At 45.8% G+C, this 14,474-nt stretch overlaps 1 protein-coding gene and 1 pseudogene across 4 annotated transcripts; both read left to right on the top strand.

Moving 5' to 3' along the window:
• The first annotated feature begins 370 nt into the window (after positions 1–370).
• On the top strand, positions 371–3,985 carry LOC124010867 (ubiquitin-conjugating enzyme E2 K-like). 4 transcript variants are annotated; one of them, XM_046323604.1, is made up of 7 exons: positions 371–802; positions 1,733–1,826; positions 2,130–2,188; positions 2,306–2,388; positions 2,498–2,597; positions 2,672–2,835; positions 3,047–3,985. In XM_046323604.1, the coding sequence occupies exons 1-6, from the start codon at positions 740–742 to the stop codon at positions 2,804–2,806; spliced, it is 534 nt and encodes a 177-aa protein (XP_046179560.1). In that variant the 5' UTR covers positions 371–739; the 3' UTR covers positions 2,807–2,835; positions 3,047–3,985. The 4 variants fall into 4 exon arrangements, with proteins under 4 accessions (XP_046179560.1, XP_046179558.1, XP_046179561.1 ...); XM_046323602.1 differs by having other exon boundaries at positions 375–802; positions 2,707–2,835; XM_046323605.1 differs by lacking the exon at positions 371–802 and adding an exon at positions 831–1,020 and having other exon boundaries at positions 2,707–2,835.
• Positions 3,986–5,416: 1,431 nt separating this feature from the next.
• Positions 5,417–13,110, top strand: LOC124011659 (annotated as a pseudogene).
• Positions 13,111–14,474: the final 1,364 nt, after the last annotated feature.

Below are 14,474 nucleotides of genomic sequence, written 5' to 3'. Positions count from 1 at the left end.
TTCTGATAGATTGATAGAATCATTTTGGACGTTGTTCTCATATATACGTATATACTGCTGAATTGAGAGTTGTCCCAGATACATATTTTTCTATAAGCAGATACTGAATGTTGCCCCATTGTTGCATCATTGAGGTCCAGATAGGTAACAATATTAATGTTAAATGTACAGTGTAATTATTTATATATTAAATTATACTTTGGACAATATAATCAAGCATACATAAGCAATTCTAGGCCTGTTTTTCATTGTCCACTCATACAATAAATAGGTGTAGAAGTTATTGCAGACAAGCGTCTCTGGATTGTAATGACAAGGAGGGAACTAATGACAAGTAGCGTACAGCAAAGCAATGCTGTCGAAATCACATGATCCGCTTTTCAGCTTGCATGCAGTTGGTATTAAAATGTTTCCAGCATCACAAACTGTCAACTGCGTACAGTGACAATTCTTCCAGAAAATACACATGTCCCTCGGCTCTTTAGTAACTAGCTGGCGATATATTTTATGACATCGTGGCTCAGTCACGTTTGCGCAGAACTTAGCATTTAGTGGTAACTAGCTGTACCCTTGCAACTGTTATTGTTGCTTGGATCCAAAAGTGACAGGCAGAAAGAACGAAAGTGCGAGGGGGACTGCGAATTAGCTGGGTTAGCTAGCTACTAGTAGGGCTGAAGCCAAGCGAGGCCTGACTGAGCGAGAGGATCGTGTTCCCTTCCGACAGAAACACGGCGAAATCATGGCCAACATCGCGGTTCAAAGGATAAAACGGGAATTTAAAGAGGTTCTCAAAAGCGAGGAGGTGGGCTTATTTTTTTCAATCGACCGTGAACGATACGCTAAATATCTAGCTAGCTAGCAAGCCAACTGAGTTGGTGTCTAACACGGTTGCCTGTTGTTGAAAATGAGTGTTGTATTATATGCTAGCTAGCTACTGAGGTTACTTAGCCAGATGTTAACAAAGGTGAAGGACAAGGCGCTAACTACCCTGTTTGCAAACGGAGGCCAAGGAAGGAACGCGTGACTGGATTGTTCGCAACGTTGGTGAACGTTATGCTGCTAACTTAACTAGCCTACAGGAAATTCCCTGCCTTGATGCTAACGCTAGCGTTTCCAGCGAAGGTAGCTAGCTAAGCATTGAAAAAAAGTCACGCTGGTTTAATATGAGGCTTAATTAACCTTTCTAACGTCAGACGATGGGTGGTAGCTGACTAGTCAACTAAGAAGTATGATATTTGCCACCCACAGTTAACGCTGTGTTTTTACTACCAGGGTGTCAACTTCTGCCGCATTGGCAGATTTGGGTTCGAAAGCTAGCGTGACATTTTCTACCTTGTCCTGTTGCAGGTGATTATCACATGCTTCATGCCATGCATTGAAAGTTAAAGGTATTGAGCAACATAAGTGTCATGTCATGGTAGTATTTTAATTGTGAATGGAGTTAACGTTAGCCAACTAGTTTTGCATATCCCGTAAGAATCTGTAGCACAACTTGGACCTGACAAAGTTCTCATACTGTTGCTTCTTATCAAATGATATCATATTCAAGTGGAAGGAGACAGGTCATGTGAACGTATTAGCTGTCACCGATCGTTCTGTGAGTATGTCTGTTGAGAGGAAGTTGGGTAGAGATGAGGTACCCTCTTATGGCTACCCCTCCTTTCCTTACACCCCACCACATGCTCTGTGGCAGAACCAACTGATGACCTCTGCTTCTCTTCTTCTCTGACAGACGAGTAGAAACCAGATAAAGGTGGACCTAGTGGATGAGAACTTCACAGAGCTGAAGGGGGAGATTGCAGGGCCACCTGACACGCCGTATGAAGGTGAGAGGCCGGGGTTTACTGACTTGGGACTGTGGACACACCTAACTGGTTTACCTGGGACACGCCTACCTGTGTTTAGTTGAGGGCTGAGGCAGACTTACTTAGCTTACCTGAGTCAAACTCTAGTCTGTCTACTGCGCCACAATAGGATTCAAAGCATTTTTCCATCAAGGGAGCTAGGCTTGTGTCATGCAAAAGGTTACAGAAGGTTTGAGCAGTCGCTTGATCCCTGTATTCTAGTCAGTACTTGTGCATATGTTGGCATTCTTGCTGTCATGACTATTTGCTTTCTGTATTTTTCAGGTGGCAGATATCAACTAGAAATTAAAATTCCAGAAACATATCCCTTCAATCCACCAAAGGTATGTATACAAAACAACATTCTAATGTTTATTGTTCAGTTGTGAATTTTGTCAACATTGACCTGTGCCTAGGTGAGGTCCTTTGCAAATTCACTTGCTTGTTTATGTGCTTCCCAGGTGCGATTTATCACAAAGATCTGGCATCCCAACATAAGCTCAGTCACAGGTGCTATATGTCTGGACATCCTCAAAGACCAGTGGTAAGTCACTCTGTTCCAATAATCTTTAAAAAAAATAATTGTCATGTCTTCGTTACGGATGATCCCAGTTCTTAGTACTCTAATACCATCTCCTCCGTGTGTCTGACAGGGCGGCAGCTATGACGCTGAGGACAGTGCTGTTGTCACTACAGGCCTTACTGGCAGCTGCAGAGCCAGATGACCCACAGGATGCTGTGGTGGCCAATCAGGTGAGAGGAACACTAGGTGTCTGTGTGAGAGAGGGAGAGTATGCATAATAAGTATGCCTCTAATTTGTTTGTAGATTTTGCCATTTGTTCGTTTGTTCCCCCACCTCAGTATAAGCAGAACCCAGAGATGTTCAAACAGACGGCCAGACTCTGGTCTCATGTGTATGCTGGCGCCCCCTCCTCCAGCCCAGAGTACACACGCAAAATAGACAAACTCTGTGCCATGGGCTTTGACAAAGTGAGTGACCAACCCCTTATTACTGTCTCATACCTTCATAAGTCATTTATGCTTTATTATGGTATTACAAGACCACTGTTGATAGGTGATGTTATTTGATCCCATTTTAATATGGTTCACCAATGGATCTCAGTTTTGTGTTTTGAATACTGTAGCACAGTTCTGACAGTGTTCTAAACTTCTTACACTCCTGTTTGTTCCGTCTCCACAGAATGCCGTAATAGTGGCGTTGTCGTCGAAATCCTGGGATGTGGAGACAGCAACAGAGCTACTGCTCAGTAACTGAGTCTCAATGCCCCCATATGACCCCTCTCCTTCAGTCTCCCTCCATCTGAAGCCCTTTTCTCTGCTGTCCCTCTGACCCCTCACCCCTCTTATCTACCTGTTGGATACCCCCTTTCAACCTCCTGGCATTTCTCCCATTGTCAACATCTCTGTACCACTCTCCTCCATCTTCCCTGCCATCTTCATGTTGATCACTGTTCCCTGCCATCATTTCACATACCTCAATCAAATGACTCCTTCCCTTAGGCCATGTGCCATCCCTCTCCCTCTACTCATGCTATTCATGTCCATTACCATCCCAACTCCTTCAGTCGCTGGCTTTGTCTCAACATTATCCACCGGCGTCCTATGACGTATACAGTCCTTTTACATCAGTTATGACCTTGAAGAAAGTAAGGAAGTGTTGTAAGATTGTTTGAACAGAGAAATCTCCACCATTTTGGCACTTACTACATCACTGATGTTTCCTAGCACTTGCAGTATCCACATGATGTGTCAACTGGCTTAGTCTTACCATCCTAAACTCTCCATCCCATCAGCAGGGAGCCCCACCCCTCTCAACCCTGTCATGACTATCATCACTCTTTCTTCTTCCCCCTTTTTTTATCTGGTTCTGGCCTCCTACAGGAAGACGATTAGATTCCCGTTTTTAAAAAGAGAAAGAAAACAGAAACGCTCAGCGCACTGTTTACCGATAACGCTACTCAAGCAAATTTAAGACTGGGAGTTTAAAAAAATAAAGTGGTTTGAAAGATACCGCATCCACTGAACAACGCCAACAGAGGTTTAAAAATAAAAAATAAATAAAAAAAACTGTCAAAAGAATTCATCTGTAAATAAAGCTATTAAAGTCTGTGTAAATTAATCCAAAATGTGTGGTGATGTTTTATTTGCTCTTTAGAAATTCATTATATTGCCAAATTACTTTTGAGTATTGTGTGTTTGCATTTGTGTGTGCGATTAGTAGTCTTCCCTCCCTGTATGTGTACAAAAATCTAGGGTGAGAAGCTAAATTTATAATGCTGGAAGAAACAAAGTCCAGTGGGAATTATATACTTGAGGAAAGTAGAACAAACATATGCAATACAATATAGAATTGTGTGTGTGTGTGTAAGCAGGCTGCATACATATGCATGTTTATTTAAATAATTGAATTTGTATGCACTGCACTATCAGTAGCATGAAAGGACTTACTAAATGGGTTGATTCTGTCTAGACATGATTAAAACTCCACATGCTAGTGGATCGGAGCATGAACTAGATTAACACATTGTACAATGGGCTATCAGTTCTTGTTTGAGAAAAGCCACAGAGCATATTGTTTGTGTAGTCAGGCGAGAGTTATTAGGCTGCACACAACCAGATGGCAGGGTAGGTAGCGTGTTGTGTCTGAGCCAGCCTTCCAAAAAGTCCATCTTTTAACACAGGAGTGAACCTGGCAGTGCTCTCCGATACCCATATTGCAGCATGCCTACACTGGGAAGAATGCCCTTACACACAAGCTTGTATCAGTCTTGTGTGTAAATAGGCCTACTGTGTCTGGAGTTAGGCCTTAGTTTCCCTATTGCGACCCATGCAGACTCCCCTGCTGCACAGCGACACCTGCTATCGAGATACAGACGAAGCCAACCTCAGGTTTTCCAAGTCACAAAAGCTTGTTTTGTATCTCTCTTTGTTACCTTGATGAATATCTCTCCCCTGACACACCACCAAAGTCTTCTGCCAGAGCTGAGAAAAGCTCTGGGATTTAGTGTAGGTGATACTTAGTAAAGTGAGATGTGGTCTGAGTAAGTGTCAGGGTGGCAACAGCTTAGGTCCCAGCTTTAGGTTTTGTGAAGAAGACAACCCTATGTTTTGGATTTGAATACCCTCATAGGAACACATCTACTGGTTATACCACCCAGATATAATCCTGCACCATATATTCCCTCAATTCCCCATTTCCCAGGTTTCCTAAGGGCCCTCCAAGGCAACCAAAACCCACATCCAGTCTTTGTATTTGATTGGAAATTGTAGGCCTAACCATTTGATTACCCTGGTATCCATGATGATAAAATCACACAAACCATTCCTATGCCCTATCCAAACCTGATATCCAAGCCCATTGATCAACAAATTGGTAGGCCTAAGCCTATTACATTTAACCTTCTGCTTCAACCAGTGTCTGCCTCGCGAGCACACCTGCCAATCGTTTGATTTACAGCTGAATACATCCTGTGTGTTGTGCATATGGTCCGGGGGCATCTGGTTTGATTTGATTTGATCTGGTTCCCCCCGTTTCTGCCTTCTACGTGATAGCCGAGGTCCTATTCCGTATCTGAGCGGGCATGCAACCTCTGCTGCCCTAAAGCGCGAGGAGGGTTGTTATAAGCAATTGAGTTCAATTGGGGTTGAATGGACATCATGCAAACCTGGATGGATTTAAACAAAGGAGCGGGTGTGTGTTGATCCAACTTCCTCCTGGTTCCTTCTGGACATTCATCCTAAACGCGGAATATGTTTCCAATTGTGTGCTTTGCGATGTTTTTGCTCGATGGTAAGTCAGTGACATTAGCTGTATTTAGGACGTGTTTGCGAAATCCGACAAGTTAAGTTAAGCCCATGGAAATGGAAACGTATGTCTGTCTTATTTTAAATTATATTAACAGTCTTATTTCTGACTTAGTTTGACATTGTTGCTTTTATATTTAAAACGTCCCAGTGAGCTCATTTTACGCATTGGATTACGCGGGATGCGCCTTGCACTTGCGACCACGGCGTCACATCTTTCCACACCCCTGTCAACTCTCGAGACAGGACCCTTCCCCAATGTGGGCTATTCGGTCCATTGAGTGGGTAACAATGGAGGGAGGCTTGAACCAGCCTTCCATGGGGCTAATACCATACCACCCGTGCCATAAATTATTAGACCCCTTGGCAGAGGAAGTAGCCTACAGTCTTGGGCAAAAGTTTTGAAAATGACACAAATATTAATTTTCACAGTCTGCTGCCTCAGTTTGTATGACGGCAATTTGCATATACTCCAGAATGTTATGAAGAGTGATCAGATGAATTGCAATTAATTGCAAAGTCCCTCTTTGCCATGCAAATGAACTGAATCCCCCCAAAACATTTCCACTGCATTTCAGCCCTGCCACAAAAGGATCCGTTGACATCATGTCAGTAATTCTTTCATTAACACAGGTGTGAGTGTTGGACGAGGACAAGGCTGGAGATCACTCTGTCATGCTGATTGAGGTCGAATAATAGACTGGAAGCTTCAAAAGGAGGGTGGTGGTTGGAATCCTTGTTCTTCCTCTGTCATCCATGGTTTCACGTGCCGTCATCTTTGTTTTGCACAAAAAGGACTTCACAGGCAAGGATATTGCTGCCAGTAAGATTGCACCTAAATCAACCATTTATCGGATCATCAAGAACTTCAAGGAGAGAGGTTCAATTGTTGTGAAGAAGGCTTCAGGGCGCCCAAGAATGTCCAGCAAGCGCCAGGACCGTCTCCTAAAGTTGATTCAGCTGCGGGATCGGGGCACCACCAGTACAGAGCTTGCTCAGGAATGGCAGCAGGCAGGTGTGAGTGCATCTGCACGCACAGTGAGGTGAAGACTTTTGGAGGATGGCCTGGTGTCAAGAAGGGCAGCAAAGAAGCCACTTCTCTCCAGGAAAAACATCAGGGACAGACTGATATTCTGCAAAAGGTACATGGATAGGATTGCTGAGGACTGGGGTAAAGTCATTTTCTCTGATGAATCCCCTTTCCGATTGTTTGGGGCATCCGGAAAAAAGCTTGTCTGGAGAAGACATGGTGAGCCATGCCATCAGTCCTATGTCATGCCAACAGTAAAGCATCCTGAGACCATTCATGTGTGGGGTTGCTTCTCAGCCAAGGGAGTGGGCTCACTCACAATTTTGCCTAACACAGCCATGAATAAAGAATGGTACCAACACATCCTCCGAGAGCAACTTCTCCCAACCATCCAGGAACAGTTTGGTGATGAACAATGCCTTTTCCAGCATGAAGGAGCACCTTGCCATAAGGCAAAATCGATAGCTAAGTGGATCAGGGAACAAAACATTGATCTTTTGGGTCCATGGCCAGGAAACTCCCCAGACCTTAATCCCGTTGAGAACTTGTGGTCAATCCTCAAGAGGCAGGTGGACAAACAAAAACCCACAAATTCTGACAAACTCCAAGCATTGATTATGCAATAATAGGCTGCCATCAGGCAGGATGTGGCCCAGAAGTTAATTGACACCATGCCAGGGTGGATTGCAGAGGTCTTGAAAAAGAAGGGTCAACACTGCAAATATTGACTCTTTGCATCAACTCCATGTAAGTGTCAATAAAGCCTTTAACACTTATGAAATGCTTGTAATTATATTTCATTATTCCATAGTAATATCTGACAAAAATATCTAAAGACACTGAGGCAGCAAACTTTGTGAAAATGAACTTTGTGAAAATGAATATTTGTGTAATTCTCAACTTTTGGCCACGACTGTACATACATACATACATACATACATACATACATACATACATACATACATACATACATACATACATACATACATACATACATACATACATACATACATACATACATACATACATACAGTACATACAACAAATTGGCCTACCTTCTGTATTCTTTTACAAATAACACTGACTTCTATTCTCCTATTGTAGTGGCCCACTCGGCTCAGGGCCAGTACGCACAGCAGCTGCTCACTGACCTGATGGAGAACTACTCGAAAGCCCTGTGGCCAGTTGAGGACACAGACAAAGCCATGTGGCCAGTTGAGGACACAGACAAAGCCCTGTGGCCAGTTGAGGACACAAACAAAGCCCTGTGGCCAGGTGAGGACACAAACAAAGCCCTGTGGCCAGTTGAGGACACAAACAAAGCCCTGTGGCCAGTTGAGGACACAAACAAAGCCCTGTGGCCAGTTGAGGACACAGACAAAGCCCTGTGGCCAGTTGAGGACACAAACAAAGCCCTGTGGCCAGTTGAGGACACAGACAAAGCCCTGTGGCCAGGTGAGGACACAAACAAAGCCCTGTGGCCAGTTGAGGACACAAACAAAGCCCTGTGGCCAGTTGAGGACACAAACAAAGCCCTGTGGCCAGTTGAGGACACAGACAAAGCCCTGTGGCCAGTTGAGGACACAAACAAAGCCCTGTGGCCAGTTGAGGACACAGACAAAGCCCTGTGGCCAGGTGAGGACACAAACAAAGCCCTGTGGCCAGGTGAGGACACAGACAAAGCCCTGTGGCCAGTTGAGGACACAAACAAAGCCCTGTGGCCAGTTGAGGACACAGACAAAGCCCTGTGGCCAGTTGAGGACACAAACAAAGCCCTGTGGCCAGTTGAGGACACAGACAAAGCCCTGTGGCCAGTTGAGGACACAGACAAAGCCCTGTGGCCAGTTGAGGACACAAACAAAGCCCTGTGGCCAGTTGAGGACACAGACAAAGCCCTGTGGCCTGTTGAGGACACAAACAAAGCCCTGTGGCCAGTTGAGGACACAGACAAAGCCCTGTGGCCAGTTGAGGACACAGACAAAGACCTGAACATCGCCCTGCAGAATACTCTCTCCCAGACCAAAGTCTCAGAGATTACTGACTAGGTCTCAGCGACGAGTAGAGGACCACTGGTAATCTATGGCCGGCTTCTCACAATGAGGCTTTGACAAAATGTATATCCCCTGATCAAATACTGTGTGTACGTATACAGAGGATAACTCTTCTGAGAGATATCGTAGAGAGAGATCATGTACTTTAGATCAGAGGAACCAGGCAGCAGCCAGCACTGTTCTGCTCATTGCTAAGACACGTATAGTCCGTCAACTCTGTGACTCACCTACTCTTTTACCTATGTATGCAAGGCACAAGTACTGTACCTTGAACATGCTGTATTAGTTACCCAATTGGTTCCTCTGTTGATGTGTATGAGAGACGTCAGATGTACTGTACAGGCCTACAGTTAGCAGCCATATACTCATTCAGTTCAGTGGAGTGTCAACCTCCCATTTGTGTGTGTGTGTGTGTTACTAAGTGTACCTTGTCCAGTGCTCTCTAAAGAGAGCTGTCCTACTGCCAACTCACTCCATGTCTCTGGGATGATATCACTTTGAAATGCAGACAGACTAATGGTGTGTGTGTGTGTGTTTTGAGTGTCCCATTACTCCTTGGTTCCATGCTTTGGTCAAGCAATGTGTCAGGTTCTGGCAGTGACAACCCCTCAACCCCCCCCATCTAAACTCCTCATCCACCTGATATTGACAGATAGCTGGGTGTGAATTTCACTGTATGAAAGCTAATCTGAGACTTTAGTGGGTTAATGAGAGAGAGACAATGACAAGAAGAATAAGACTGTTCGCTAGTATATTGCCCTTATCTGTGTGTGTGTCCACATGTCTTGTGTGTGTGTGACTGCTGTGTGCATGTGTCTGCGGTATGTGGGCACCTGCATCTATGTGTGTGTGTGTTTATACAGTATCTGTGTCTGTCTGTGTGTGTGTTTATATCTGTGTCTGTGTGTACAGGATGAGAGGAACCAGGTATTGATAGCTGTGGATCCGTCAGATGTGGCACGATGCCTACCTGAGGTGGAACAAGGAGGACTATGATGGCCTGGAGGTCATCCGGATCCCCAGCAGTCTGGTGTGGAGGCCTGACCTCGTCCTCTATAACAAGTACGCCCGTACGTGACACAGATATACTGTACAGTGCAGCCTCTAAACCATAATCATTTCTACTATCTAGAAACAACCTCCCTTACCAACAATAACTGTTGGTCCATGAATTGTCATTTGAATTTGAGCTCCTTTGTGGTGGTCGTCTCTTACTTCCCCTTCCACAGCCAGGAGTGCAACCTCACATTTGGCTCCTGGACATACAACGGCAACGAGGTGTACAGGATGGGCACACCACACACACACACACACACACACACACACACACACACACACACACACACACACACACACACACACACACACACACACACACACACACACACACACACACACACACACACACACACACACACACACACACACACACACACACACACACACACACACACACATTTTGTTATTTAGACTGTCTCCTGTGTTAGTATAAAGGTGAAATGGTGACAACTTGGTGAGCCTGAAAGAAAGACAGGCAGATACATCCTGTCCTACTGCTTCAGACTGTCCTACCACAGACAGGCAGACACACCCTGTCCTACTGCTTCAGACTGTCCTACCACAGACAGGCAGACACATCCTGTCCTACTGCTTCAGACTGTCCTACCACAGACAGGCAGACACACCCTGTCCTACTGCTTCAGACTGTCCTACCACAGACAGGCAGACACATCCTGTCCTACTGCTTCAGACTGTCCTACCACAGGCAGGCAGACACACCCTGTCCTACTGCTTCAGACTGTCCTACCACAGACAGGCAGACACATCCTGTCCTACTGCTTCAGAATGCCCTACCACAGATAAGCAGACACACCCTGTCCTACTGCTTCAGACTGTCCTACCACAGACAGGCAGACACATCCTGTCCTACTGCTTCAGAATGCCCTACCACAGACAGGCAGACACACCCTGTCCTACTGCTTCAGAATGCCCTACCACAGACAGGCAGACACACCCTGTCCTACTGCTTCAGAATGCCCTACCACAGACAGGCAGACACATCCTGTCCTACTGCTTCAGAATGCCCTACTGCAGACAGGCAGACACACCCTGTCCTACTGCTTCAGACTGCCCTACCGCAGACAGGCAGACACCTTGTCCTACTGCTTCAGACTGCCCTACCACAGACAGGCAGACACCTTGTCCTACTGCTTCAGACTGCCCTACCGCAGACAGGCAGACACACCCTGTCCTACTGCTTCAGACGGCCCTACCACAGACAGGCAGACACCTTGTCCTACTGCTTCAGATTGCCCTACCACAGACAGGCAGACACACAGTCCTGTATGTGGTGTTGTCATTCTGCCATTAGCAATGCAGACAAAGTCATTGTGTGTGTGTGTGTGCATTATTCATGCTCTGAAACACCACTGTTACACTCCTACTGTATTTCACCCTCCATTCCGATGTCTCTTCCCAGGTTGACATAGCCATGGGCATGGACAGTGAGGACCTGCCGGACTTCGTGGAGAACGTGAAGTGGGAATGCCACGGCATGCCGGCCACCAAGATCGTCATCATGTACGGCTGTTGCTCCGATCCCTACCCTGATATCACCTACACCGTCCTGCTACAACGCCACTCCTCCTTCTACATCTTTAACCTTCTGCCCCGCTTCCTCATCTCCTTCCTGGCCTCGCTGGGCTTCTACCTGCCAGATGACTCTGGGGAAAAGGTGTCCCTGGGGGTCACCGTGCTGCTGGCCTTGACCGTGTTCCAGCTCATGGTGGCCGAGAGAATGCCGTCGTCTGATTATGTACCCCTTATTGGTGAGTGCAGACACACACACACACACACAGAATCCATGTATTTACATGAAGTTGTTTTCCTCTCTTCTGTCTGTCACACAGGAAAGTAGTACGTTGCTACCATGACAATGATCACAGCCTCCACAGCTCTCACCGTCTTCATCATGAACATCCATTTCTGTTGTGCCGACGCCAAACCCGTTCCCCATCGGGCCAAAGTCCTCATCATCAACTACATACCCAAGATCATCTTGGTCTTCGAGGTGAGAGAGAACTGTGTCCCTGCCACCTCTTCCCCCTCCTCTTCCTCCTCACACTATGGACAGGACGACTTCCACCACCCCATCTTCAGCCCCACCACCAGGCCAATGGGAAACTGTGAGGCCACAGCGGGCGAGAGAACCAGTACCGCCACAAACACTCCGGATCTCAAACACCTGGACCTCAACGTCACCCCAAGCCTTGACCCCCAACACCACATCACCAGAGATTAGAAGACCCAGCTCCAAGTACGAAGGTTTTGAGTCCAACGGGAACCTCTCCCTGGGGGATCGCTATAAGGAGGCGCTTCCATGCTGTCCAGAGGTTGAAAAGGCAACCGTGGTCGCTGCTGTGGTGGCCTCAGTAACCTTTGACCCCTGTGTGTTCTGTAGTCATGGCATCAGCTTACCCGGAGTGGACTCCAAGCTGGTGCGGAACGTGGAGTACATCGCCATCTGTTTCCGGTAGCAGAGGGCCTCTTGCAGAAGGTTGCCAGGGTGATGGATAGGTTATTTTATGTGGATCTTCTTCATCATGGTCTTCCTCATGAGCATTCTGATTATTGGCAAGGCGCCATGACAACAATGGAAGAAAGACTATTGGACTGTTATATGACATTACTGAAGTCAAATCATTCCACTCTTTCTTGTCATCTCCTTACAGACAGACAAATACATTTTAAATTAAAAACATAAAATGTAAAATGTAACTGCAAGTGTAAAATGGGTGCAAATGAACAGTACACACACCAATCACTGTTGTCTCTGAACTCCATTCAGCCTTCCTATCCTCATCTCTCCACTAAATAGAACCAGAGGAACCATCACGTCTTATTCACCAGTCTGAAATCAGACTCCAGGGGTTTCCGTGACAAAGGCCTCGCTCTGGATCCACAGGCCTGGAATCATTTTTTCTCTTCAAAATCATTTAGTTAATAACTGCTTTGTTTCCAAACAGGCGCTGTGTAGATCTAAGATAATATGGACCATAAATTATGCAACACAATGAGTTTACCCCCTCCAGTCACCCATACCATGAGCTTGGTAACGTTCAGGTGTGCGTGGCAGGTCGTGATTGTAGTAGAGTCGTGTACGCCTGACACTACTCACCTCATGGAAGTAGTCAACCACTCAAAGGACAAAGTGTATGACCAGTGAGCCCCCTGTATACCTCAGTTTAAAAACAGTTGATCCCCATTTGTCCCTATGGAGCCTATTGTCACTACTACCCTGTATATCCAGCAGAGGGCAGACATCTCTCATCTCTCTCCACCTGAACCGGGCACAGATGGATGCCACAGACCCATGCCAATTAGGGGACACTCACTCAATTAGGGGACAAATCAGATGTCTTTACAACAATCACTTTACATGTGGTTTACACACAAAAAAACAAACAAATGTTGATTGGTCATATATCCCTTTATCTGACTTTCTATAATGTATTGAGTCAATACAGAGGGGAGGATCTTAGGATGCAGCAGCACAATTCTGATCTTTTTTTTTCTGGTCTTTTGACCAGTCACATCAGTTCTTTTCACACCAGCTGTTTTTCAGAGCTGATCTGATTGGTCAAAAGACCAATTAGTGAAAAAAAGATCAGAATTGGGCTGTCTGTGTAAACGCTGCCATGGTTACTTGTTTCATAACCAACCAGTGTTAAAGAGATGAGGCGTTTAGGTAACAAAGAGTACATTGTCTTTACTGATACATAACTGGTGAAACTTCTCTGACATGTTAATGCCAGTCTATTCCTCCTCAGGAAGGAGTTCAGCCTGAGCAGTCATCATCCTCTTCAGGGAAGTGAATGTCATGCTGAGGTATGATGTGTCTGGGAGTGAAATCTCTCACATTTGCACGCTGGGGAAGCCTGTCTCTGGTCTTATTAGTGCACGGCGAGCCGCCTGCGGGGGCCCGAAGCACGCTATAATCACCCCAGGAGCCAGAGAGTAGTGGGAAACATGTCATTTGCACAGACAAGAGAGAGGCTGTGGTGAGACTGCTGTGGAAAATTTGCCAGGGTCTTTTTATTTCACGGGAGGGCGGCTGGGGGAGTCTATCATCACCTATCTGCAGGAGGGGAGGATTGTTATGATATAGACAGAGAAATAGCTCCAAGTTGACTTTATACAGTGAAGACAGTGGTACAGTGATTTTCAAATGCAAGTTGACTTTGTGAAGGTAGAAGAGGAGACTCGAGGATCCGGTCGAAGTAACAGTTTAATACAGCTCTTCTAGGGTACAAGCAGTCATGTTTCTTCAGTCTCCATGTTATATACACTTCATTATAACATCAAGATTGTTTATTGTCTTTCTGTCATAAAACATAGGTTTATTGTCGTTATGTCTGGTTTCTGGTAACTGTCGTGTCTATGACGTTAGCTGGTAGGGAGTGGATACCCAGCAAAGCAAATTCTACTACTTTTATTTCTGTGCCATGATGTTCTGGTACAGAGAGTGGGGTTGAATTGAGTTACTGAGACCTGTGAGTACTCTGTGTCCTATGTGATCTGATGTTCTGGTACAGAGAGTGGGGTTGAATTGAGTTACTGAGACCTGTGAGTACACTGTGTCCTATGTGATCTGATGTTCTGGTACAGAGAGTGGGGTTGAATTGAGTTACTGAGACCTGTGAGTACTCTGTGTCCTATGTGAT

The sequence above is a fragment of the Oncorhynchus gorbuscha genome, linkage group LG23 (assembly GCF_021184085.1).
Source record: "Oncorhynchus gorbuscha isolate QuinsamMale2020 ecotype Even-year linkage group LG23, OgorEven_v1.0, whole genome shotgun sequence".
NCBI classification, from domain to species: domain Eukaryota; kingdom Metazoa; phylum Chordata; class Actinopteri; order Salmoniformes; family Salmonidae; genus Oncorhynchus; species Oncorhynchus gorbuscha.
This window is presented reverse-complemented; position numbering and strand designations above follow the sequence as displayed.